The sequence below is a fragment of the Oncorhynchus nerka genome, linkage group LG26, assembly GCF_034236695.1.
Source record: "Oncorhynchus nerka isolate Pitt River linkage group LG26, Oner_Uvic_2.0, whole genome shotgun sequence".
Lineage (NCBI taxonomy): Eukaryota > Metazoa > Chordata > Actinopteri > Salmoniformes > Salmonidae > Oncorhynchus > Oncorhynchus nerka.
The window spans coordinates 53,201,553-53,228,468 of NC_088421.1; the positions used below are offsets into that span (position 1 = coordinate 53,201,553).

At 49.9% G+C, this 26,916-nt stretch overlaps 1 protein-coding gene across 1 annotated transcript in view; it reads right to left on the minus strand.

The window, feature by feature from the left end:
* Window positions 1-26,916, minus strand: part of flii (FLII actin remodeling protein) — a 113,173-nt gene that overhangs the window by 63,650 nt on the left and 22,607 nt on the right. The window contains 11 exon segments of the mRNA XM_065010891.1: window positions 1,622-1,744; window positions 4,162-4,295; window positions 6,519-6,666; window positions 7,070-7,154; window positions 9,965-10,122; window positions 18,616-18,659; window positions 18,662-18,725; window positions 18,727-18,788; window positions 19,808-19,821; window positions 21,021-21,110; window positions 25,056-25,217. Of these exon segments, the coding sequence (XP_064866963.1) occupies window positions 1,622-1,744; window positions 4,162-4,295; window positions 6,519-6,666; window positions 7,070-7,154; window positions 9,965-10,122; window positions 18,616-18,659; window positions 18,662-18,725; window positions 18,727-18,788; window positions 19,808-19,821; window positions 21,021-21,110; window positions 25,056-25,217 (1,084 nt within the window).

Consider the following 26,916-nt stretch of genomic DNA (forward strand, 5'->3'; position numbering starts at 1 on the left):
CCATATCAGATTAGAGCCATAATGGAGACATCTACCCCCCCCACTATCAGATTAGAGCCATAATGGAGACATCTACCCCCCCCTATCAGATTAGAGCCATAATGGAGACATCTACCCCCTATCAGATTAGAGCCATAATGGAGACATCTACCGCCCCCACTATCAGATTAGAGCCATAATGGAGACATCTACCCCCCATAATCAGATTAGAGCCATAATGGAGTCATCTACCCCCCCACTATCAGATTAGAGCCATAATGGAGACATCTACCCCCCCCACTATCAGATTAGAGCCATAATGGAGTCATCTACCCCCCATAATCAGATTAGAGCCATAATGGAGTCATCTACCCCCCCCATCAGATTACCCCCCATAATGGAGACATCTACCCCCCCCATAATCAGATTACCCCCATAATGGAGTCATCTACCCCCCACTATCAGATTAGAGCCATAATGGAGTCATCTACCCCCCATAATGGAGTCATCTACCCCCCATAATGGAGTCATCTACCCCCCATAATGGAGTCATCTACCCCCCCCATAATGGAGTCATCTACTACCCCCATAATGGAGTCATCTACCCCCATAATGGAGTCATCTACCCCCATAATGGAGTCATCTACCCCCCCATAATGGAGTCATCTACCCCCCATAATGGAGTCATCTACCCCCCCCATAATGGAGTCATCTACCCCCCATAATGGAGTCATCTACCCCCCATAATGGAGTCATCTACCCCCCATAATGGAGTCATCTACCCCCCATAATGGAGTCATCTACCCCCATAATGGAGTCATCTACCCCCCCATAATGGAGTCATCTACCCCCCCATAATGGAGTCATCTACCCCCCATAATGGAGTCATCTACCCCCCATAATGGAGTCATCTACCCCCCCATAATGGAGTCATCTACCCCCCATAATGGAGTCATCTACCCCCCATAATGGAGTCATCTACCCCCCATAATGGAGTCATCTACCCCCCATAATGGAGTCATCTACCCCCCATAATGGAGTCATCTACCCCCTGGAGTCATCCCCCCATAATGGAGTCATCTACCCCACCCCCCCCATAATGGAGTCATCTACCCCCCCATAATGGAGTCATCTACCCCCCATAATGGAGTCATCTACCCCCCATAATGGAGTCATCTACCCCCATAATGGAGTCATCTACCCCCCATAATGGAGTCATCTACCCCCCATAATGGAGTCATCTACCCCCCATAATGGAGTCATCTACCCCCCATAATGGAGTCATCTACCCCCCATAATGGAGTCATCTACCCCCCATAATGGAGTCATCTACCCCCCATAATGGAGTCATCTACCCCCATAATGGAGTCATCTACCCCCATAATGGAGTCATCTACCCCCCCCATAATGGAGTCATCTACCCCCCCCATAATGGAGTCATCTACCCCCCATAATGGAGTCATCTACCCCCCCCCCATAATGGAGTCATCTACCCCCCATAATGGAGTCATCTACCCCCCCATAATGGAGTCATCTACCCCCCCATAATGGAGTCATCTACCCCCCATAATGGAGTCATCTACCCCCCATAATGGAGTCATCCCCCCATAATGGAGTCATCTACCCCCCCCACTGGGCCTACCTGTCCTACGTCCTCCATGAAGAACTCGGAGTAGTCCAGCTGTGGTTTCTCCAGACTCTTGTCCCAACGACGTGTGTGTCCCAATGACGCATTCAGTTCCCCATACTTCTGATCGCCGTTCTCCTACACACACACACACACACACAACACACACACACACACACAGTAAGGGCTCGGTTTCATTTCAAGTCATTGGCACATTCCCAACAGAGGATGCTGGTGAGTGCAAATCTAGGAGGACTAGCTCCTTTCAATCTAGGAATGAAACCCAATGTTCATCCCTCTCTCCCTCATCCATCTCTCCCTCACTCTCCTCCCTCATCCACCCCTCCCTCTCTTCCAAATCTAGGAGGACTAGCTCCTTTCAATCTAGGAATGAAACCCAATGTTCATCCCTCTCTCCCTCATCCACCCCTCCCTCTCTCTCCTCCATCTATCCACCCCTCCCTCTCTTCCAAATCTAGGAGGACTAGCTCCTTTCAATCTAGGAATGAAACCCAATGTTCATCCCTCTCTCCTCCCTCATCCACCCCTCCCTCTCTCTCCTCCATCTATCTACCCCTCCCTCTCTTCCAAATCTAGGAGGACTAGCTCCTTTCAATCTAGGAATGAAACCCAATGTTCATCCCTCATCCATCTCTCCCTCTCTCTCCTCCATCTATCTACCCCTCCCTCTCTTCCAAATCTAGGAGGACTAGCTCCTTTCAATCTAGGAATGAAACCCAATGTTCATCCCTCTCTCCTCCCTCATCCACCCCTCCCTCTCTCCTCCATCTATCTACCCCTCCCTCTCTTCCAAATCTAGGAGGACTAGCTCCTTTCAATCTAGGAATGAAACCCAATGTTCATGTTCATCCCTCATCCATCTCTCCCTCTCTCCTCCATCTATCTACCCCCTCCTCTCTTCCAAATCTAGGAGGACTAGCTCCTTTCAATCTAGGAATGAAACCCAATGTTCATCCCCTCTCCTCATCCATCTCTCCCTCACTCTCCTCCATCCATCCACCCCTCTCTCCTCCATCTATCTACCCCTCCCTCTCTTCCAAATCTAGGAGGACTAGCTCCTTTCAATCTAGGAATGAAACCCAATGTTCATCCCTCTCTCCCTCATCCATCTCTCCCTCACTCTCCTCCATCCATCCACCCCTCCCTCTCTCTCTCCTCACTCACTCTCTTCTCCATCCACCCCTCAACCCTCTCTCCTCCCTCCCTCCTCCCTCTCTCCTCAATCTACCCCTCCCTCTCTCCTCCCTCTCTCCTCCCTCCCTCCCTCTTCCAAACCCCCATCCCCTCTACTCCATCCACCCCCTCCCTCCCTCTCTCCTCAATCTACCCCTCCTCTCTCTCTCTCTCCTCAATCTACCCCTCCCTCTCTCCTCCTCCTCCTCAATCTACCCCCCCCTCTCCAAACCCCATCCCCCTCTACTCCATCCACCCCCTCTCTCTACTCCATCCACCCCCTCTCTACTCCATCCACCCCCTCTACTCCATCCACCCCCCCTCTCTACTCCATCCACCCCCCTCTCTACTCCATCCACCCCCCTCTACTCCATCCACCCCCTCCTCCATCCCCCTCTCTACTCCATCCACCCCCTCTCTACTCCATCCACCCCCCTCTCTACTCCATCCACCCCCTCTCTACTCCATCCACCCCCTCTCTACTCCAACCACCCCCTCTCTCTACTCCATCCACCCCCCTACTCCAGCCATCCACCCCCCTCTCTACTCCATCCACCCCCTCTCTCTACTCCATCCACCCCCTCTCTACTCCAGCCATCCACCCCCTCTCTACTCCAGCCATCCACCCCCTCTCTACTCCATCCACCCCCTCTCTCTACTCCATCCACCCCCCCCCTCTCTACTCCAGCCATCCACCCCCCTCTCTACTCCAGCCATCCACCCCCCTCTCTACTCCAGCCATCCACCCCCCTCTCTACTCCAGCCATCCACCCCCCTCTCTACTCCAGCCATCCACCCCCTCTCTACTCCAGCCATCCACCCCCTCTCTACTCCAGCCATCCACCCCCCTCTCTACTCCAGCCATCCACCCCCTCTCTACTCCAGCCATCCACCCCCCTCTCTACTCCAGCCATCCACCCCCTCTCTCTACTCCAGCCATCCACCCCCCCTCTACTCCAGCCATCCACCCCCCTCTCTACTCCAGCCATCCACCCCCTCTCTACTCCAGCCATCCACCCCCCTCTCTACTCCAGCCATCCACCCCCCTCTCTACTCCAGCCATCCACCCCCCCTCTACTCCAGCCATCCACCCCCTCTCTACTCCATCCACCCCCCCTCTCCTCCATCCACCCCCCTCTACTCCATCCACCCCCTCTCTACTCCATCCATCCACCCCCTCTCTCCAGCCATCCACCCCCCTCTCCTCCATCCACCCCCCTCTCTACTCCATCCACCCCCTCTCTCTCCATCCATCCACCCCCTCTCTACTCCATCCACCCCCCTCTCCTCCATCCACCCCCTCTCTACTCCAGCCATCCACCCCCCTCTCTACTCCAGCCACCCCCGCCACTCCTCCCTACCTCAAAACTCTTGTTCTTCTCTTGTGTGACATCACTCATCCCCTTGAGGACCTGTTTAGCCTGGTCGTCTTGACTACTGTCCTTCCTCCTCCTCAGCCTCATCTTCCTCGCCAGGGGGTCCCGTGGGCTGGCCCCTGCACACACACACACACACACACACACACACACGTATTGAGCGTATCTAAAGCAAGTCAGTGCATTTCTCTGTCTGGTCCACAGACAGGTCTGGATGGACAGAGTATCAGTGTGTAGCACCTCCCCCGGACCCTAGACCCAGACCCACCTCCCCCGGACCTAAACCCACCTCCCCCGGACCCTAGACCCACCTCCCCTAGACCCACCTCCCCCAGACCCACCTCCCCTAGACCTACCTCCCCCAGACCCACCTCCCCTAGACCCAGCCTCACCTCCCCTAAACCCAGACCCACCTCCCCTAGACCCAGACCCACCTCCCCTAGACCCACCTCCCCTAAACCCAGACCCACCTCCCCCAGACCCATCTCCCCCAGACCCACCTCCCCTAGACCCACCTCCCCTAGACCCAGACCCACTTCCTCTAGACACACCTCCCCTAAACCCAGACCCACCTCCCCTGGACCCATCTCCCCCGGACCCACCTCCCCGGACCCATCTCCCGAACCTAGACCCACCTCCCCCGCACCCTAGACCCACCTCCCCCCCGCACCCTAGACCCACCTCCCCACCACCCTAGACCCACCTCCCCAGGACCTAGACCCACCTCCCCGGACCTAGACCCACCTCCCCGGACCCACCCACCCCAGACCCACCTCCCCCAGACCCACCTCCCCAGGACCCAGACCCACCTCCCCCGGACCCACCTCCCTAAACCCAGACCCAGACCAACCTCCCCGGACCCACCTCCCCTAAACCCAGACCCACCTCCCCTGGACCCATCTCCCCCGGACCCATCTCCCCAGGACCTAGACCCACCTCCCCCGAACCTAGACCCACCTCCCCCCCTAGACCCACCCTAGACCCCCCTCCCCCGCACCCTAGACCCACCTCCCCAGGACCCACCTCCCCGGACCCACCTCCCCAGGACCTAGACCCACCTCCCCCAGACCCACCTCCCCCAGGACCCACCTCCCCAGGACCCACCTCCCCCAGGACCCACCCTCCCCCAGACCCACCTCCCCAGACCCACCTCCCCCAGGACCCACCCCCCAGGACCCACCTCCCCAGGACCCACCTCCCCGGACCTAGACCCACCTCCCCAGGACCTAGACCCACCTCCCCCCCAGACCCACCTCCCCCGCACCCAGACCCACCTCCCCCGCACCCAGACCCACCTCCCCGGACCCAGACCCACCTCCCCCGGACCCAGACCCACCTCCCCGGACCTAGACCCACCTCCCCGGACCTAGACCCACCTCCCCAGGACCTAGACCCACCTCCCCAGGACCTAGACCCACCTCCCCAGGACCTAGACCCACCTCCCCGGACCTAGACCCACCTCCCCGGACCTAGACCCACCTCCCCGGACCTAGACCCACCTCCCCAGGACCTGGAGACCCCCCACCCCCAGACCCACCTCCCCAGGACCTAGACCCACCTCCCCAGGACCTAGACCCACCTCCCCAGGACCTAGACCCACCTCCCCAGGACCTGGACCCACCTCCCCCCGGACCCACCTCCCCCGCACCCAGACCCACCTCCCCGGACCCAGACCCACCTCCCCGGACCCAGACCCACCTCCCCAGGACCTAGACCCACCTCCCCAGGACCTAGACCCACCTCCCCAGGACCTAGACCCACCTCCCCGGACCTAGACCCACCTCCCCCGGACCTAGACCCACCTCCCCAGGACCTAGACCCACCTCCCCAGACCTAGACCCACCTCCCCAGACCCACCTCCCCAGGACCTAGACCCACCTCCCCAGGACCTAGACCCACCTCCCCAGGACCAGACCCACCTCCCCAGGACCTAGACCCACCTCCCCAGGACCTAGACCCACCTCCCCCAGACCCACCTCCCCCCAGACCCACCTCCCCAGGACCTAGACCCACCTCCCCAGGACCTAGACCCACCTCCCCCAGACCCACCTCCCAGGACCTAGACCCACCTCCCCAGGACCTAGACCCACCTCCCCAGGACCTAGACCCACCTCCCCTGCACCAGATATTCCAGCAGTTCTGAAGAGAGAAGTCGATGTTGTACCTCCCAGACCCACCTCCCCCGGACCCAGACCCACCTCCCCAGGACCCAGACCCACCTCCCCAGGACCCACCTCTCCCAGACCCACCTCCCCAGGACCCAGACCCACCTCCCCTAGACCCACCTCCCCAGACCCATCTCTCCCAGACCCACCTCCCCAGGACCCAGGACCCAGACCCACCTCCCCCTGCAGCAGATATTACAGCAGGGGATGCTCCAGCCAGTCTCAGTTGGTTCTGAAGAGAGAAGTCGATGTTGTACCACTCTGCTGTCCTGTCCACCGGCTTGGGAGGCATCACCAGGTTGGGGTTCTCACGTACATCTAGGACCTAGAACACACACAGAGGAGAGAACACTTACAACCTAGAACATCTAAAACCTAGAACAGAACATCTAGAACATTTTGAACCTAGAGCACAGGGTAGAATGTCTAGAACCTAGAACACAGGGCAAAACACCTAGAACATTTAGAGCCTAGATCAGTTAGAACCTAGAACACAGGGTAAAACATCTATAACCTAGAACACAGGGCAGAACATCTAGAACATTTAGAGCCTAGAACAGTTAGAACCTAGAACACAGGGTAAAACATCTATAACCTAGAACACAGGGCAAACATCTAGAACATTTAGAGCCTAGAACAGTTAGAACCTAGAACACAGGGTAAAACATCTATAACATTTAGAACACAGGGCAGAACATCTAGAATCTAGAACAGAGGCCAGTGTGTACCTCTAGGTCGACGAGGAAGTGGATGGCTTCAGGAAGAGTCACCAGACGATTCTTATTCAGAACCAACTTCTTCAGCTTCCCACACCTACACAACAGACAACACGTTGATCCACTACACAGCAGGTACTGTCCAAAACACGTCACAAAATGGCATCATGAAATACCGGCTGGGAAGCATGCGGACGCCTTAAGTGTGTGTCTACCCACCTACAGAGTCCCTCTGGTATGACGTGAGGTACCCACCTAGAGGGTATGACGTGAGGTACACACCTACAGAGTCCCTCGGGTATGACGTGATGTACCCACCTACAGAGTCCCTCGGGTATGACGCGAGGCACCCACCTACAGAGTCCCTCGGGTATGACGTGAGGTACCCACCTAGAGGGTATGACGTGAGGTACCCACCTACAGAGTCCCTCGGGTATGACGCGAGGCACCCACCTACAGAGTCCCTCGGGTATGACGCGAGGCACCCACCTACAGAGTCCCTCGGGTATGACGCGAGGTACCCACCTACAGAGTCCCTCGGGTATGACGTGAGGTACCCACCTACAGAGTCCCTCGGGTATGACGCGAGGTACCCACCTACAGAGTCCCTCGGGTATGACGCGAGGTACCCACCTACAGAGTCCCTCGGGTATGACGCGAGGTACCCACCTACAGAGTCCCTCGGGTATGACGCGAGGTACCCACCTACAGAGTCCCTCGGGTATGACGCGAGGTACCCACCTACAGAGTCCCTCGGGTATGACGCGAGGTACCCACCTACAGAGTCCTCGGGTATGACGCGAGGCACCCACCTACAGAGTCCCTCGGGTATGACGCGAGGCACCCACCTACAGAGTCCCTCGGGTATGACTAGAGTACCCACCTAGAGGGTATGACGTGAGGTACCCACCTACAGAGTCCCTCGGGTATGACCTGAGGTACCCACCTACAGAGTCCCTCGGGTATGACCTGAGGTACCCACCTACAGAGTCCCTCGGGTATGACGCGAGGTACCCACCTACAGAGTCCCTCGGGTATGACGCGAGGTACCCACCTACAGAGTCCCTCGGGTATGACGCGAGGTACCCACCTACAGAGTCCCTCGGGTATGACGTGAGGTACCCACCTACAGAGTCCCTCGGGTATGACGTGAGGTACCCACCTACAGAGTCCCTCGGGTATGACGTGAGGTACCCACCTACAGAGTCCCTCGGGTATGACGCGAGGCACCCACCTACAGAGTCCCTCGGGTATGACGTGAGGTACCCACCTAGAGGGTATGACGTGAGGTACCCACCTACAGAGTCCCTCGGGTATGACGCGAGGCACCCACCTACAGAGTCCCTCGGGTATGACGCGAGGCACCCACCTACAGAGTCCCTCGGGTATGACGTGAGGTACCCACCTACAGAGTCCCTCGGGTATGACGCGAGGTACCCACCTACAGAGTCCCTCGGGTATGACGCGAGGTACCCACCTACAGAGTCCCTCGGGTATGACGCGAGGTACCCACCTACAGAGTCCCTCGGGTATGACGCGAGGTACCCACCTACAGAGTCCCTCGGGTATGACGCGAGGTACCCACCTACAGAGTCCCTCGGGTATGACGCGAGGTACCCACCTACAGAGTCCCTCGGGTATGACGCGAGGCACCCACCTACAGAGTCCCTCGGGTATGACGCGAGGCACCCACCTACAGAGTCCCTCGGGTATGACGCGAGGTACCCACCTAGAGGGTATGACGTGAGGTACCCACCTACAGAGTCCCTCGGGTATGACCTGAGGTACCCACCTACAGAGTCCCTCGGGTATGACCTGAGGTACCCACCTACAGAGTCCCTCGGGTATGACGCGAGGTACCCACCTACAGAGTCCCTCGGGTATGACGCGAGGTACCCACCTACAGAGTCCCTCGGGTATGACGCGAGGTACCCACCTACAGAGTCCCTCGGGTATGACGCGAGGTACCCACCTACAGAGTCCCTCGGGTATGACGTGAGGTACCCACCTACAGAGTCCCTCGGGTATGACGCGAGGTACCCACCTACAGAGTCCCTCGGGTATGACGCGAGGTACCCACCTACAGAGTCCCTCGGGTATGACGCGGGTGACGCGAGGTACCCACCTACAGAGTCCCTCGGGTATGACGCGAGGCACCCACCTACAGAGTCCCTCGGGTATGACGTGAGGTACCCACCTCAGAGGGTATGACAGAGGTACCCACCTACAGAGTCCCTCGGGTATGACGCGAGGTACCCACCTACAGAGTCCCTCGGGTATGACGCGAGGTACCCACCTACAGAGTCCCTCGGGTATGACGCGAGGTACCCACCTACAGAGTCCCTCGGGTATGACGCGAGGCACCCACCTACAGAGTCCCTCGGGTATGACGCGAGGCACCCACCTACAGAGTCCCTCGGGTATGACGCGAGGCACCCACCTACAGAGTCCCTCGGGTATGACGCGATGTACCCACCTACAGAGTCCCTCGGGTATGACGCGAGGTACCCACCTACAGAGTCCCTCGGGTATGACGCGAGGTACCCACCTACAGAGTCCCTCGGGTATGACGTGAGGTACCCACCTACAGAGTCCCTCGGGTATGACGTGAGGTACCCACCTACAGAGTCCCTCGGGTATGACGTGAGGTACCCACCTACAGAGTCCCTCGGGTATGACGTGAGGTACCCACCTACAGAGTCCCTCGGGTATGACGTGAGGTACCCACCTACAGAGTCCTCGGGTATGACGTGAGGTACCCACCTACAGAGTCCCTCGGGTATGACGTGAGGTACCCACCTACAGAGTCCCTCGGGTATGACGTGAGGCACCCACCTACAGAGTCCCTCGGGTATGACGTGAGGTACCCACCTACAGAGTCCCTCGGGTATGACGTGAGGTACCCACCTACAGAGTCCCTCGGGTATTAGTTCCAGGTTGTTGTTAGCAGCCATGAACTCCTGCAGACTGGATAACTTGCCCACGCCAGACGGAACTCCATCAAAGTCCAGCTTGTTACTGTTCACATAAAGCTTCTTCAACTTCCCCAGTTTACAGATAGCAGACTGGAGAGAGACAGAGACAGAGACAGGGGGTAAGACAAAGACAGAGACAGAGACAGGGAGTAAGACAAAGGGTGCAGTTTAAGTCCAAACCTGTTTGACGTCTACGTCAACGAACGAGCAGTGTTGTTGGACCCATCTGCAGCCCCTGAAGTCACCCTCAAAGATTAGGTCAGAATGCTGCTCTATCCAGATGACCTACTGTCCCCAACAGATCAGATGACCTACTGTCCCCAACAGATCAGATGACCTACTGTCCCCAACAGATCCAGGTCTACCCAGATGACCTACTGTCCCCAACAGATCCAGCTGTCCCCAACAGATGACCTACTGTCCCCAACAGATCCAGGTCTACCCAGATGACCTACTGTCCCCAACAGATCCAGCTCTACCCAGATGACCTACTGTCCCCAACAGATCCAGCTCTACCCAGATGACCTACTGTCCCCAACAGATGACCTACTGTCACCAACAGATGACCTACTGTCACCAACAGATGACCTACTGTCACCAACAGATCAGGGTCTACCCAGATGACCTACTGTCACCAACAGATCAGGGTCTACCCAGATGACCTACTGTCACCAACAGATCAGGGTCTACCCAGATGACCTACTGTCACCAACAGATCAGGGTCTACCCAGATGACCTACTGTCACCAACAGATCAGGGTCTACCCAGATGACCTACTGTCACCAACAGATCAGGGTCTACCCAGATGACCTACTGTCACCAACAGATCAGGGTCTACCCAGATGACCTACTGTCCCCAACAGATCCAGGTCTACCCAGATGACCTACTGTCCCCAACAGATCAGATGACCTACCCTCACCAACAGATCAGATGACCTACTGTCCCCAACAGATCAGATGACCTACTGTCCCCAACAGATCAGATGACCTACTGTCCCCAACAGATCAGATGACCTACTGTCCCCAACAGATCAGATGACCTACTGTCCCCAACAGATCAGATGACCTACTGTCCCCAACAGATCAGATGACCTACTGTCCCCAACAGATCAGATGACCTACTGTCCCCAACAGATCAGATGACCAGATCAGATGACTGTCCCCAACAGATCAGATGACCTACTGTCCCCAACAGATCAGATGACCTACTGTCCCCAACAGATCAGATGACCTACTGTCCCCAACAGATCAGATGACCTACTGTCCCCAACAGATCAGATGACCTACTGTCCCCAACAGATCAGATGACCTACTGTCCCCAACAGATCAGATGACCTACTGTCACCAACAGATCAGATGACCTACTGTCACCAACAGATCAGATGACCTACTGTCCCCAACAGATCAGATGACCTACTGTCACCAACAGATCAGATGACCTACTGTCACCAACAGATCAGATGACCTACTGTCACCAACAGATCAAGGTCTACATGTCCAACTACCTGGGACAGGAAACACCATGGTTGATCATGTCCAACTACCTGGGACAGGAAATACAATGGTTGAACCAACTACCTGGGACAGGAAATACCATGGTTGAACCAACTACCTGGGACAGGAAATACCATGGTTGAACCAACTACCTGGGACAGGAAACACCATGGTTGAACCAACTACCTGGGACAGGAAATACCATGGTTGAACCAACTACCTGGGACAGGAAACACCATGGTTGAACATGTCCAACTACCTGGGACAGGAAACACCATGGTTGAACATGTCCAACTACCTGGGACAGGAAACACCATGGTTGAACATGTCCAACTACCTGGGACAGGAAACACCATGGTTGAACATGTCCAACTACCTGGGACAGGAAACACCATGGTTGAACATGTCCAACTACCTGGGACAGGAAACACCATGGTTGAACATGTCCAACTACCTGGGACAGGAAACACCATGGTTGAACATGTCCAACTACCTGGGACAGGAAATACCATGGTTGAACATGTCCAACTACCTGGGACAGGAAACACCATGGTTGAACATGTCCAACTACCTGGGACAGGAAATACCATGGTTGAACCAACTACCTGGGACAGGAAATACCATGGTTGAACCAACTACCTGGGACAGGAAACACCATGGTTGAACATGTCCAACTACCTGGGACAGGAAACACCATGGTTGAACCAACTACCTGGGACAGGAAATACCATGGTTGAACCAACTACCTGGGACAGGAAACACCATGGTTGAACCAACTACCTGGGACAGGAAACACCATGGTTGAACCAACTACCTGGGACAGGAAATACCATGGTTGAACCAACTACCTGGGACAGGAAACACCATGGTTGAACATGTCCAACTACCTGGGACAGGAAACACCATGGTTGAACATGTCCAACTACCTGGGACAGGAAACACCATGGTTGAACATGTCCAACTACCTGGGACAGGAAACACCATGGTTGAACATGTCCAACTACCTGGGACAGGAAACACCATGGTTGAACATGTCCAACTACCTGGGACAGGAAACACCATGGTTGAACATGCCCAACTACCTGGGACAGGAAACACCATGGTTGAACATGTCCAACTACCTGGGACAGGAAACACCATGGTTGAACATGTCCAACTACCTGGGACAGGAAATACCATGGTTGAACATGTCCAACTACCTGGGACAGGAAACACCATGGTTGAACATGTCCAACTACCTGGGACAGGAAACACCATGGTTGAACATGTCCAACTACCTGGGACAGGAAACACCACGGCTGAACCAACTACCTGGGACAGGAAATACCACGGCTGAACCAACTACCTGGGACAGGAAACACCACGGCTGAACCAACTACCTGGGACAGGAAACACCATGGTTGAACCAACTACCTGGGGCAGGAAACACCATGGTTGAACCAACTACCTGGGACAGGAAATACCATGGTTGAACCAACTACCTGGGACAGGAAACACCATGGTTGATCATGTCCAACTACCTGGGACAGGAAATACCATGGTTGAACCAACTACCTGGGACAGGAAATACCATGGTTGAACATGTCCAACTACCTGGGACAGGAAATACCATGGTTGAACATGTCCAACTACCTGGGACAGGAAATACCATGGTTGAACATGTCCAACTACCTGGGACAGGAAACACCATGGTTGAACCAACTACCTGGGACAGGACACACCATGGTTGAACCAACTACCTGGGACAGGACACACCATGGCTGAACCAACTACCTGGGACAGGAAACACCATGGTTGAACATGTCCAACTACCTGGGACAGGAAACACCATGGTTGAACATGTCCAACTACCTGGGACAGGAAACACCATGGTTGAACATGTCCAACTACCTGGGACAGGAAACACCACGGTTGAACATGTCCAACTACCTGGGACAGGAAATACCACGGTTGATCATGTCCAACTACCTGGGACAGGAAACACCATGGTTGAACATGTCCAACTACCTGGGACAGGAAATACCATGGTTGAACCAACTACCTGGGACAGGAAATACCATGGTTGAACCAACTACCTGGGACAGGAAACACCATGGTTGAACATGTCCAACTACCTGGGACAGGAAATACCATGGTTGAACCAACTACCTGGGACAGGAAACACCATGGTTGAACATGTCCAACTACCTGGGACAGGAAACACCATGGTTGAACATGTCCAACATGTCCAACTACCTGGGACAGGAAATACCATGGTTGAACATGTCCAACTACCTGGGACAGGAAACACCATGGTTGAACATGTCCAACTACCTGGGACAGGAAATACCATGGTTGAACATGTCCAACTACCTGGGACAGGAAACACCATGGTTGAACATGTCCAACTACCTGGGACAGGAAATACCATGGTTGATCATGTCCAACTACCTGGGACAGGAAATACCATGGTTGAACATGTCCAACTACCTGGGACAGGAAACACCATGGTTGAACATGTCCAACTACCTGGGACAGGAAACACCATGGTTGAACATGTCCAACTACCTGGGACAGGAAATACCATGGTTGAACATGTCCAACTACCTGGGACAGGAAATACCATGGTTGAACCAACTACCTGGGACAGGAAATACCATGGTTGAACCAACTACCTGGGACAGGAAATACCATGGGGACAGGAAACACCATGGTTGAACATGTCCAACTACCTGGGACAGGAAATACCATGGTTGAACATGTCCAACTACCTGGGACAGGAAACACCATGGTTGAACATGTCCAACTACCTGGGACAGGAAACACCATGGTTGAACATGTCCAACTACCTGGGACAGGAAACACCATGGTTGAACATGTCCAACTACCTGGGACAGGAAACACCATGGTTGAACATGTCCAACTACCTGGGACAGGACATGGTTGGTCCAAACCTGGGACAGGAAATACCATGGTTGAACATGTCCAACTACCTGGGACAGGAAACACCATGGAACCAACTTGAACATGTGAACCAACTACCTGGGACAGGAAACACCATGGTTGAACATGTCCAACTACCTGGGACAGGAAACACCATGGTTGAACATGTCCAACTACCTGGGACAGGAAACACCATGGTTGAACATGTCCAACTACCTGGGACAGGAAATACCATGGTTGAACATGTCCAACTACCTGGGACAGGAAATACCATGGTTGAACCAACTACCTGGGACAGGAAATACCATGGTTGAACATGTCCAACTACCTGGGACAGGAAATACCACGGTCGATCATGTCCAACTACCTGGGACAGGAAACACCATGGTTGAACATGTCCAACTACCTGGGACAGGAAACACCATGGTTGAACATGTCCAACTACCTGGGACAGGAAATACCACCTGGGACAGGTTGAACATGTCCAACTACCTGGGACAGGAAATACCATGGTTGAACCAACTACCTGGGACAGGAAATACCATGGTTGATCATGTCCAACTACCTGGGACAGGAAACACCACGGTCGATCATGTCCAACTACCTGGGACAGGAAACACCATGGTGGGACAGGAAACACCATGGTTGATCATGTCCAACTACCTGGGACAGGAAACACCATGGTCGAACATGTCCAACTACCTGGGACAGGAAACACCATGGCTGATCATGATTGTCCTGGGACTAACAACCAGTGCCTCTAAAATGGATTAAACCCCCCCCCCCCCCTAATCAATCTACCTCACAATGACAAAGCAAAAAAAACAGGTGTCGAAATTTGACACAAAATGGAGGTGGAAACTGATCTGCACTTCCTAACCTCCTGCCAAATACCTCCTGCCAAACACCTCCTGCCAAACACCTCCTGCCAAACACCTCCTGCCAAACACCTCCTGCCAAACACCTCCTGCCAAACACCTCCTGCCAAACACCTCCTGCCAAACACCTCCTGCCAAACACCTCCTGCCAAATACCTCCTGCCAAACACCTCCTGCCAAACACCTCCTGCCAAACACCTCCTGCCAAACACCTCCTGCCAAACACATGACCATATTAGAGACACACAAAGAATTAGAAAACAAATCCAACATCGATAAACTCCCATATCTGTCAGGTCAAATACCACAAATGTGCCGTCATAACAGCAGCACGATGTGAGGCCCGTTGCCATGAGAACAGGGAAACCAGTGGAGAACAAGCAGCATTGTAAATACACCCCATAATTATCTGTTTTATTCATCTTCCCCCACTATTCATACTACAACTATTTTCACATTATATAAATCTGCTTTGTACAGTGTTTTAGCAAACCTTGAAATGTCTATCTTATGGAAAACCTGTTCTGAGTGTTATGTTTATATAGCTGGACGTGCATCAGGGGGGTTATAATGTGTTATAAAGGGTTATAAACCATAGCTAAGTACAAGGGGTTATAATGTGTTATAAAGGGTCGTACCATAGCTAAGTACAAGGGGTTATAATGTGCATCAGGGGGGTTATAATGTGTTATAAAGGGCCGTACCATAGCTAAGTACAAGGGGTTATAATGTGCATCAGGGGGGTTATAATGTGTTATAAAGGGTCGTACCATAGCTAAGTACAAGGGGTTATAATGTGGTTATAAAGGGGTAGCTATACAAGGGGTTATAATGTGTTATAAAGTACCATAGCTAAGTACAAGGGGTTATAATGTGCATCAGGGGGTTATAATGTGTTATAAAGGGTCGTACCATAGCTAAGTACAAGGGGTTATAATGTGCATCAGGGGGGTTATAACGTGTTATAAAGGGTCGTACCATAGCTAAGTACAAGGGGTTATAATGTGTTATAAAGGGTCGTACCATAGCTAAGTACAAGGGGTTATAATGTGCATTAGGGGGTTATAATGTGCATCAGGGGGGTTATAATGTGTTATAAAGGGTCGTACCATAGCTAAGTACAAGGGGTTATAATGTGTATTAGGGGGGTTATAATGTGCATCAGGGGGTTATAATGTGTTATAAAGGGTCGTACCATAGCTAAGTACAAGGGGTTATAATGTGCATCAGGGGGTTATAATGTGTTATAAAGGGTCGTACCATAGCTAAGTACAAGGGGTTATAACATCAGGGGGTTATAATGTGTTATAAAGGGTCGTACCATAGCAAAGTACAAGGGGTTATAATGTGTTATAAAGGGGTTATAGCTAATACAAGGGGTTATAATGTGCATCAGGGGGTTATAATGTGTTATAAAGGGTCGTACCATAGCTAAGTACAAGGGGTTATAATGTGGTTATAATGTGTATTAGGGGTTATAATGTGCATCAGGGGTTATAATGTGTTATAAAGGGTCGTACCATAGCTAAGTACAAGGGGTTATAATGTGCATCAGGGGGGTGTTATAAAGGGTCGTACCATAGCTAAGTACAAGGGGTTATAATGTGTTATAAAGGGTCCTACCATAGCTAAGTACAAGGGGTTATAATGTGTTATAAAGGGTCGTACCATAGCTAAGTACAAGGGGTTATAATGGTTATAAATATAGCTAAGTACAAGGGGTGTGCATCAGGGGTTATAATGTGTTATAAAGGGTCGTACCATAGCTAAGTACAAGGGGTTATAATGTGTTATAGGGGGTTATAATAGCATCAGGGGGTTATAATGTGTTATAAAGTACCATAGCTAAGTACATCAGGGGTTATAATGTGTTATAGCATAGCTAAGTACAAGGGGTTATAATGTGCATCAGGGGTTATAATGTGTTATAAAGGGTCGTACCATAGCTAAGTACAAGGGGTTATAATGTGCATTAGGGGGTTATAATGTGTTATAAAGGGTCGTACCATAGCTAAGTACAAGGGGTTATAATGTGCATCAGGGGGTTATAATGTGTTATAAAGGGTCGTACCATAGCTAAGTACAAGGGGTTATAATGTGTTATAAAGGGTTATACCATGTACTAATAGCTAATGTGCATCAGGGGGTTATAATGTGTTATAAAGGGGTTACCATGTAAGTCAAGGGGTTATAATGTGTTATAAAGGGTCGTACCATAGCTAAGTACAAGGGGTTATAATGTGCATCAGGGGGTTATAACAGTGTTATAAAGGTCGATTACCATAGCTAAGTACAAGGGGTTATAATGTGTTATAAAGGGTCGTACCATAGCTAAGTACAAGGGGTTATAATGTGTTATAAAGGGTCGTACCATAGCTAAGTACAAGGGGTTATAATGTGTTATAAAGGGTCGTACCATAGCTAAGTACAAGGGGTTATAATGTGTTATAGGGGGTTATAATGCTAAGTACAGGGGGTCCAGATGCAGGTATAATGTGTTATAAAGGGTCAGGTGCATCAAAGCTACCATAGCTAATGTGCATCAGGGGTTATAATGTGTTATAAAGGGATGTAAATATATCATAGCTAAGTACAAGGGGTTATAATGTGCATCAGGGGGTTATAATGTGTTATAAAGGGTCGTATTCTTATGTCATAGCTAAGCCACACAAGGGGTTATAATGTGCATCAGGGGGTTATAATGTGTTATAAAGGCTGTCTGTACCATAGCTCACAAGGGGTTATAATGTGCATCACTGGGGGTTATAATTGTTATAGATTAGTTGGTGTCGGAACTAGAATACAAGGGCATTTATAATGGTTAACATCGTACCATAGCTAAGTACAAGGGGTTATAATGTGTATTAGGGTGTTATAATGTGAGAGAGAGAGACAAGAGAGAGAGAGACAGAGACAGAGAAGAGAGAGACAGAGAGACAGAGACAGACAGAGACAGAGACAGAGAGAGAGACAGAGAGACAGAGAGACAGAGACAGACAGAGACAGAGACAGAGAGAGACAGACAGAGACAGAGAGAGAGACAGAGACAGAGACAGACAGAGACAGAGAGAGAGAGACAGAGAGACAGAGACAGAGAGAGACAGAGAGACAGAGAGTGAGAGAGAGACAGAGAGACAGAGAGACAGAGACAGAGAAGACAACAGAGACAGACAGAGACAGAGAGACAGAGACAGACAGAGAGAGACAGAGAGAGACAGAGAGAGACAGAGACTTCAGACAGAGAACAGAGACAGACAGAGAGAGAGAACAGAGACAGAGATGTTCTTACAGGCAGTGATGTGACATGGTTCCTGCTGAGGTGGAGTGTCTCTACTGAGTCCATTGGTCGATGCAGAGGGAGAGCTCTGAGATCTGATTGGAGGAGAGGTTGAGACGCTTCCAGACTGCTCAGCGTATAGAGACACTCAGGAACCCGACTCAGGTCGTTGAAGGACAGGTCCACTCTTCTAAGGAGAGACCACATAAAGGACATTCATTTCCAGACTTTAGTCTTGGCTTGTGTGTGTGTTACCTGCCAGGTGGTGTGTGTTACCTGCCAGTGTGTGTGTGTGTGTGTTAACTGCCAGGTGTATGTGTGTGTGTGTGTGTGTGTTACCTGCCAGGTGTCATCTCAGTGTGTGTTCCTACACAGGTGTATGTGTGTGGTGTTAACTGCCAGGTGTATGTGTGTGTGTGTTACCTGCCATGTGGTGTGTGTGTTACCTGCCAGGTGGTGTGTGTGTGTGTGTTACCACCACCCGGTGTTACAGTGTTAACTGCCAGGTGTGATCATCAAGTGTTACCTGCCAGGTGTGTGTGTGTGTGTTACCTGCCAAACCCTGCCTGTTTACTGCCAGGTGTGTGTGTGTGCTGTTAACTGCCAGGTGTGTGCGAGTGTAACTGCCAGGTGTGTGTGTGTGTGTGTTACCTGCCATGTGTGTGTGTGTGTGACCTGCCAGGTGTATGTGTGTGTGTGTGTTAACTGCCAGGTGTGTGTGTGTGTGTTAACTGCCAGTGTGTGTGTGTGTGTTACCTGCCAGGGTGTGTGTGTGTGTGTTGCCTGCCAGGTGTATGTGTGTCAGTGACACTGCCAGGTGTGTGTGTGTGTTACCAGCCAGGTTGTGTGTGTGTGTGTGACTGCCAGGTGTGTGTGTGTGTGTGTGTTAACTGCCAGGTGTGTGTGTGTGTGTGTCACTAGCCAGGTGTGTGTGTGTGTGTGTTACCTGCCAGGTGTGTGTGTGTGTGTTAACTGCCAGGTGTATTCTGTGTGTTAACTGCCAGGTGTGTGTGTGTGTGTTACTGCCAGGTGTGTGTGTGTGTTACCTGCCAGGTGTGTGTCTGTGTGTTACCTGCCAGGTTGTGTGTGTGTTACCTGCCAGGTGTGTGTCTTGTTTACCTGCCAGGTGTGTGTCTGACTGTAGGCATGTTACCTGCCATCTCTGTGTGTTACCTGCTATAGCAGGTGTGTGTCTGTGTGTTACCTGCCAGGTGTGTGCTGCTGTGTTAACCATAACTGCCATTCATGTCAGCTATGCCAGGGGTGTATAAACCTTGTGTTATGTACAGGTGTATTGTGTTATATTATACCTGGGCCAGGTGTGTGTGTGTGTATAACTGCCATGTGTGTGTTATGTGTTAATTGTGTGTTGTGATTTAGCTGGGCTGCCAGGTGTTATGTTATGTTACCTGCAGGGTGTGTTGTGTGTGTTAACTGCCAGGTGTGTGTGTTAACTGCATTCAGGTGTGTATTGTGTGTTATAACTCGCCAGGTGTGTCAGTGTGTGTTACCTGCCAGGACATGTGGTGTGTGCCAAATTGTGTGTGTGTTACCTGCCAGGTGTGTGTTGATGTGTGATTTACCTGCCAGGGTGTGTGTGTTATAATGTGTTATAATGCAGGTGTGTGTCATTCAGATGTGTGTTACCTGCCAGGTGTGTGTGTTATAATGCAGGTGTGTGTGTGTGTTACCTGCCAGTGTGTGTCTATCAGATGGTTACCTGCCATGTGTGTGTCTATGTGTTACCTGCCAGGTAGCTGTGATTCAGATGGTTGCCATAATGTGTTATAATGTGGTACCTAGCCAGGTGTGTCAGAGGTTATAATGTGTTAGAGCCATGGTTGGTACCTAGCTGTGTTACATTCAGGTGGTTATAATGTGTTATAATGCTGCCAGGTGACATTCAGATGAGTTACAGAGGAGAGTGAGATGTGTACATTCAGATGGTTATAATGTGTTATAACAGAGAGTGTGTGTGACAGTTCACCTGCCAGGTGTTATAAGTATGTTACCTAGCCAGGTGACATTCAGATGTGTTACCTGCCAGCTTGTGTCTAGTTACCTGACAGGACAGTGTCTATGTGTTACCAGCCAGGTGTATGTGTGTGTGACAGAGAGCCAGGTGTATGTGACAGAGAGTGTGTTAACTGCCAGGACAGTGTGTGTGTTAACTGCCAGTGTGTGTGTGTGTTAACTGCCAGGTGTTATGTGTGTTAACTGCCAGGACAGTGTGTGTGTTACCTGAGAGGTGTGTGTGTTATGTTACCTGCCAGGTGTGTGTGACAGTTACCAGAGGTTATAATGACATAATGCCAGGTGTGCAGTTACCTGCCAGGTGTGTGTGTGTGTTATGTTCAGGTGTATGTGTGTTAATGCCAGGTGTATGTGTGTGTGTGTGTGTTACCTGCCAGGTGTACCAGTCCCTCAGACTGGTAGGCATGTTGCTCTGGGTTCTCAGGGTGCTCCTCAGGTGGAGAGTCTGAGGGGCCACCATGGCTGGCAGCTGGCTGCTCACACACAGGAGAATTTAGAAAGCTTCGTACCATAGAGGCGTGCATCAGGGGTTATAAACCTTCATAAACAATTATAGCTGGGCATGCATCAGGGGTTATAAACCTTCATATTATAGCTGGGCGTGCATCAGGGGTTATAAACCTTCATATTATATAGCTGGGCGTGCATCAGGGGTTATAAACCTTCATATTATAGCTGGCGTGCATCAGGGGTTATAAACCTTCATATTATAGCTAGGCGTGCATCAGGGGGTTATAAACCTTCATATTATAGCTGGGCGTGCATCAGGTTATAAACCTTCATATTATAGCTGGGGGTGGCATCATGGGGGTTATAAAGGGTCATATTATAGCTGGGCGTGCATCAGGGGTTATAAACCTTCATATTATAGCTATCGTGCATCAGGGGGTTATAAACCTTCATATTATAGCTAGGGTGCATCAGGGGTTATAAACCTTCATATTATAGCTGGGCGTGCATCAGGGGGTATTAGGTTATAAACCTTCATATTATAGCTGGTTGTGCATCAGGGGGTTATAAACCTTCATATTATAGCTGGGTGTGCATCAGGGGGTTATAAACCTTCATATTATAGCTGGAGGGTCCATCAGGGTTATAAACCATATTATAGCTGGGCGTGCATCAGGGGTTATAAACCTTTATATTATAGCTGGGTGTGCATCAGGGGTTATTAGGTCTATTAAGGTGTTATAAACCTTCATATTATAGCTGGGGGTGCATCAGGGGGTTATAATATCTATTAAGGTGTTATAAACCTTCATATTATAGCTGGGCGTGCATCAGGGGTTATAAACCTTCATATTATAGCTGGTTGTGCATCAGGGGATGGTTATAAACCTGCATATTATAGCTGGGTATTAGGTTATCAGGGGTTATAAACAACTGGTGCCAGCTGGGCGTGCATCAGGGGGTTATAAACCTTATATTATAGCTGGGTGTGTCAGGGGTTATAATATCTATTAGGAGGTGTTATAAACCTTCATATTATAGGTGGGCGTGCATCATGCTGGGGGTTATAAACCTTCATATTATCAAGCTGGGCGTGCATCAGGGGTTATAAACCTTCATATTATAGCTGGGCGTGCATCAGGGGTTATAAACCTTCATATTATAGGGGCGTGCATCAGGGGTTATAAACCTTCATATTATAGCTGGGCGTGCATCAGGGGTTATAAACCTTCATATTATAGCTGGGCATGCATCAGGGGTTAATAAACCTTCATATTATGTGCATCAGGGGTTATAAACCTTCATATTACCAGGTGCATCAGGGGGTTATAAACCTTCATATTATAGCTGCGTGCATCAGGGGTTATAAACCTTCATATTATAGCTGGGCGTGCATCAGGGGTTATAAACCTTCATATTATAGCTGGGCGTGCATCAGGGGTTATAAACCTTCATATTATGTGTGCATCAGGGGTTATAAACCTTCATATTATAGCCATGATGCATCAGGGGTTATAAACCTTCATATTATAGCTGTGCGTGCATCAGGGGTTATAAACCTTCCTATTATAGGACATCATGGGGTTATAAACCTCCATATTATAGCTAGGCGTGCATCAGGGGTTATAAACCTTCAGGTTATAGCTAGGTGTGCATCAGGGGTTATAAAACCTTCATGACATCCCAATGATTATAGCTAATGACATCAGGGGGTTATAAACATTCAATATTATAATGGTGTGCATCAGGGGTTATAAACCTTCATATTATAGCTGGGTGTGCATCAGGGGGTTATAAACTGCCAGGTTATAGCTGTGCATCAGGTGTTATAAACCTTCATATTACAGGTGTGTGTGCATCAGGGGTTATAAACCTGACATCATTATAGCTGTGACATCAGGGGTTATAAACCTCCCATATTATAGCTCACAATACCCCATCAGGGGTTATAAACCATATTATAGCTACCGTGCATCAGGGGGTTATAAACCTTCATATGACATATAGCTATAATGACATCCCAATACCCCAGGGACATTATAATATCTATTAAGGTGACATTATAAACCTTCCAGGTGCATCAGGGGGTTATAATGATCTATTAATGTTATAAACATTCAATTACCCCTGGGCGTGCATCAGGGGTTATAAACATTCATATTATAATGGACATCCATCAGGGGTTATAAACATATTATAGCTGGGCGTGCATCAGGGGTTATAAACATTCATATTATAGCTGACATGTGCAATCAGGGGGACATAATATCTATTAAGGTGTTATAAACCTTCATATTATAGCTGGGCGTGCATCAGGGGGTTATAAACCTTCATATTATAGCTAAGGGGTTATAAACCTTCATATTATAGCTGGGCGTGCATCAGGGGTTATAAACCTTCATATTATAGCTGGGCGTGCATCAGGGGTTATAAACCTTCATATTATAGCTGGGCGTGCATCAGGGGTTATAAACCTTCATATTATAGCTGGGCATAATGCATCAGGGGTTAATAAACCTTCATATTATAGCTATAATGCATCAGGGGTTAATAAACCTTCATATTATAGCTGGGCATGCATCAGGGGTTATAAACCTTCATATTATAGCTGGGCATGCATCAGGGGGTTATAAACCTTCATATTATAGCTGCGTGCATCAAGGGGTTATAAACCTTCATATTATAGCTGGGCGTACCCTATAATGACATTATAAACCTTCAGATTATATAATAATGTTATAATGCATTTATAGCTGGGCATGCATCAGATGGTTATAATGTTTATAATGCTTGCATAGGGGTTATAAACCTTCATATTGGGCATGGGCATTCAGATGGTTATAATACCCTATGTTATAATGCAATACCCCATAATGACATCCCAATAACCTTGACCAATAGCTGGGTGTGCATCAGATGACATTATAATGTGTTATAATGCTTGGTACCGTAGCTGGGTGTACATTCAGATGGTTATAATGTGTTATAATGCTTGGTACCGTAGCTAATGTACATTCAGATGGTTATAATGTGTTATAATGCTTGGTACCGTAGCTGGGTGTACATTCAGATGGTTATAATGTGTTATAATGCTTCCCAATACCGTTGACATACATTCAGATGGTTATAATGTGTTATAATGACATGGTACCGTAGCTGGGTGTACATTCAGATGGTTATAATGTGTTATAATGCTTGGTACCGTAGCTGGGTGTACATTCAGATGGTTATAATGTGTTATAATGCTTGGTACATGTAGCTGGGTGTACATTCAGATGGTTATAATGTGTTATAATGCTTGGTACCGTAGCTGGGTGTACATTCAGATGGTTATAATGTGTTATAATGCTTGGTACCGTAGCTGGGTGTACATTCAGATGGTTATAATGTGTTATAATGCTTGGTACCGTAGCTGGGTGTACATTCAGATGGTTATAATGTGTTATAATGCTTGGTACCGTAGCTGGGTGTACATTCAGATGGTTATAATGTGTTATAATGCTTGGTACCGTAGCTGGGTGTACATTCAGATGGTTATAATGTGTTATAATGCTTGGTACCGTAGCTGGGTGTACATTCAGATGGTTATAATGTGTTATAATGCTTGGTACCGTAGCTGGGTGTACATTCAGATGGTTATAATGTGTTATAATGCTTCGTACCGTAGCTGGGTGTACATTCAGATGGTTATAATGTGTTATAATGCTTGGTACCGTAGCTGGGTGTACATTCAGATGGTTATAATGTGTTATAATGCTTGGTACCGTAGCTGGGTGTACATTCAGATGGTTATAATGTGTTATAATGCTTGGTACCGTAGCTGGGTGTACATTCAGATGGTTATAATGTGTTATAATGCTTGGTACCATAGCTGGGTGTACATTCAGATGGTTATAATGTGTTATAATGCTTGGTACCGTAGCTGGGCGTACATTCAGATGGTTATAATGTGTTATAAAGCTTCGTACCGTAGCTGGGCGTGCATCAGGGGATTGTTGTTCAGGATGAGGGTCTGCAGGTGGACGAGGCGTCTCATCTGAGGGGGGAGGCTGTCCAGCTTGTTGTCACTCAGGTCCAGGTACAGCAGGTCAGTCAGGTTGATGAACAACTGGTTAGGGATGGCATCGATGCTGGGAGGAGGAGGAGAAGGAGGAGGGTCGGTATTAGGTTATAAGGCAGGTTGATGAACAACTGGTTAGGGATGGCATCGATGCTGGGAGGAGGAGGAGGGTCGGTATTAGGTTATAAGGCAGGTTGATAAACAACTGGTTAGGGATGGCATCGATGCTGGGAGGAGGAGGAGGAGGGTCGGTATTAGGTTATAAGGCAGGTTGATAAACAACTGGTTAGGGATGGCATCGATGCTGGGAGGAGGAGGAGGGTCGGTATTAGGTTATAAGGCAGGTTGATAAACAACTGGTTAGGGATGGCATCGATGCTGGGAGGAGGAGGAGGGTCGGTATTAGGTTATAAGGCAGGTTGATAAACAACTGGTTAGGGATGGCATCGATGCTGGGAGGAGGAGGAGGAGGGTCGGTATTAGGTTATAAGGCAGGTTGATAAACAACTGGTTAGGGATGGCATCGATGCTGGGAGGAGGAGGGTCGGTATTAGGTTATAAGGCAGGTTGATAAACAACTGGTTAGGGATGGCATCGATGCTGGGAGGAGGAGGAGGAGGGTCGGTATTAGGTTATAAGGCAGGTTGATAAACAACTGGTTAGGGATGGCATCGATGCTGGGAGGAGGAGGAGGAGGAGGGTCGGTATTAGGTTATAAGGCAGGTTGATAAACAACTGGTTAGGGATGGCATCGATGCTGGGAGGAGGAGGAGGGTCGGTATTAGGTTATAAGGCAGGTTGATAAACAACTGGTTAGGGATGGCATCGATGCTGGGAGGAGGAGGATGGTCGGTATTAGGTTATAAGGCAGGTTGATAAACAACTGGTTAGGGATGGCATCGATGCTGGGAGGAGGAGGGTCGGTATTAGGTTATAAGGCAGGTTGATAAACAACTGGTTAGGGATGGCATCAATGCTGGGAGGAGGAGGAGGAGACATCCCAATACCCGGTATAATGAGGTTATAAGGCAGGTTGATAAACAACTGGTTAGGGATGGCATCGATGCTGGGAGGAGGAGGAGGGTCGGTATTAGGTTATAAGGCAGGTTGATAAACAACTGGTTAGGGATGGCATCGACATGCTGGGAGGAGGAGGACATCGGTATTAGGTTATAAGGCAGGTTGATAAACAACTGGTTAGGGATGGCATCGATGCTGGGAGGAGGAGGAGGGTCGGTATTAGGTTATAAGGCAGGTTGATAAACAACTGGTTAGGGATGACATCGATGCTGGGAGGACAATACCCCGGTATTAGGTTATAAGGCAGGTTGATAAACAACTGGTTAGGGATGGCATCAATGCTGGGAGGAGGAGGAGAATAATCACAACGATACAGTCAAATCGGAAAGACATTCAGACCCTATAATGACTTTTTTCACGTTACAGCCTTATTTTCAAATGAATTCAATTGTTTTTTCCACCTAATCGATCTGACACACAATACCTATACATAGTCATTATGACATCCCAATTGTGATGACATTATATGTATAATGACATGTCAATTATCATTGTAATGTCATTATAATGACATGTCAATACCCTATATTGTGATGTCTTTATGGGGTATTGTAATGTCATTATGGGGTACCCTATGACATCATTATGGGGTATTGGGATGTCATTATAGGGTATGACATGTCATTATAATATTGTGAAATGACATCACATATTTGGGGGTATCTATTGACTGTCATTATAGGGTATTG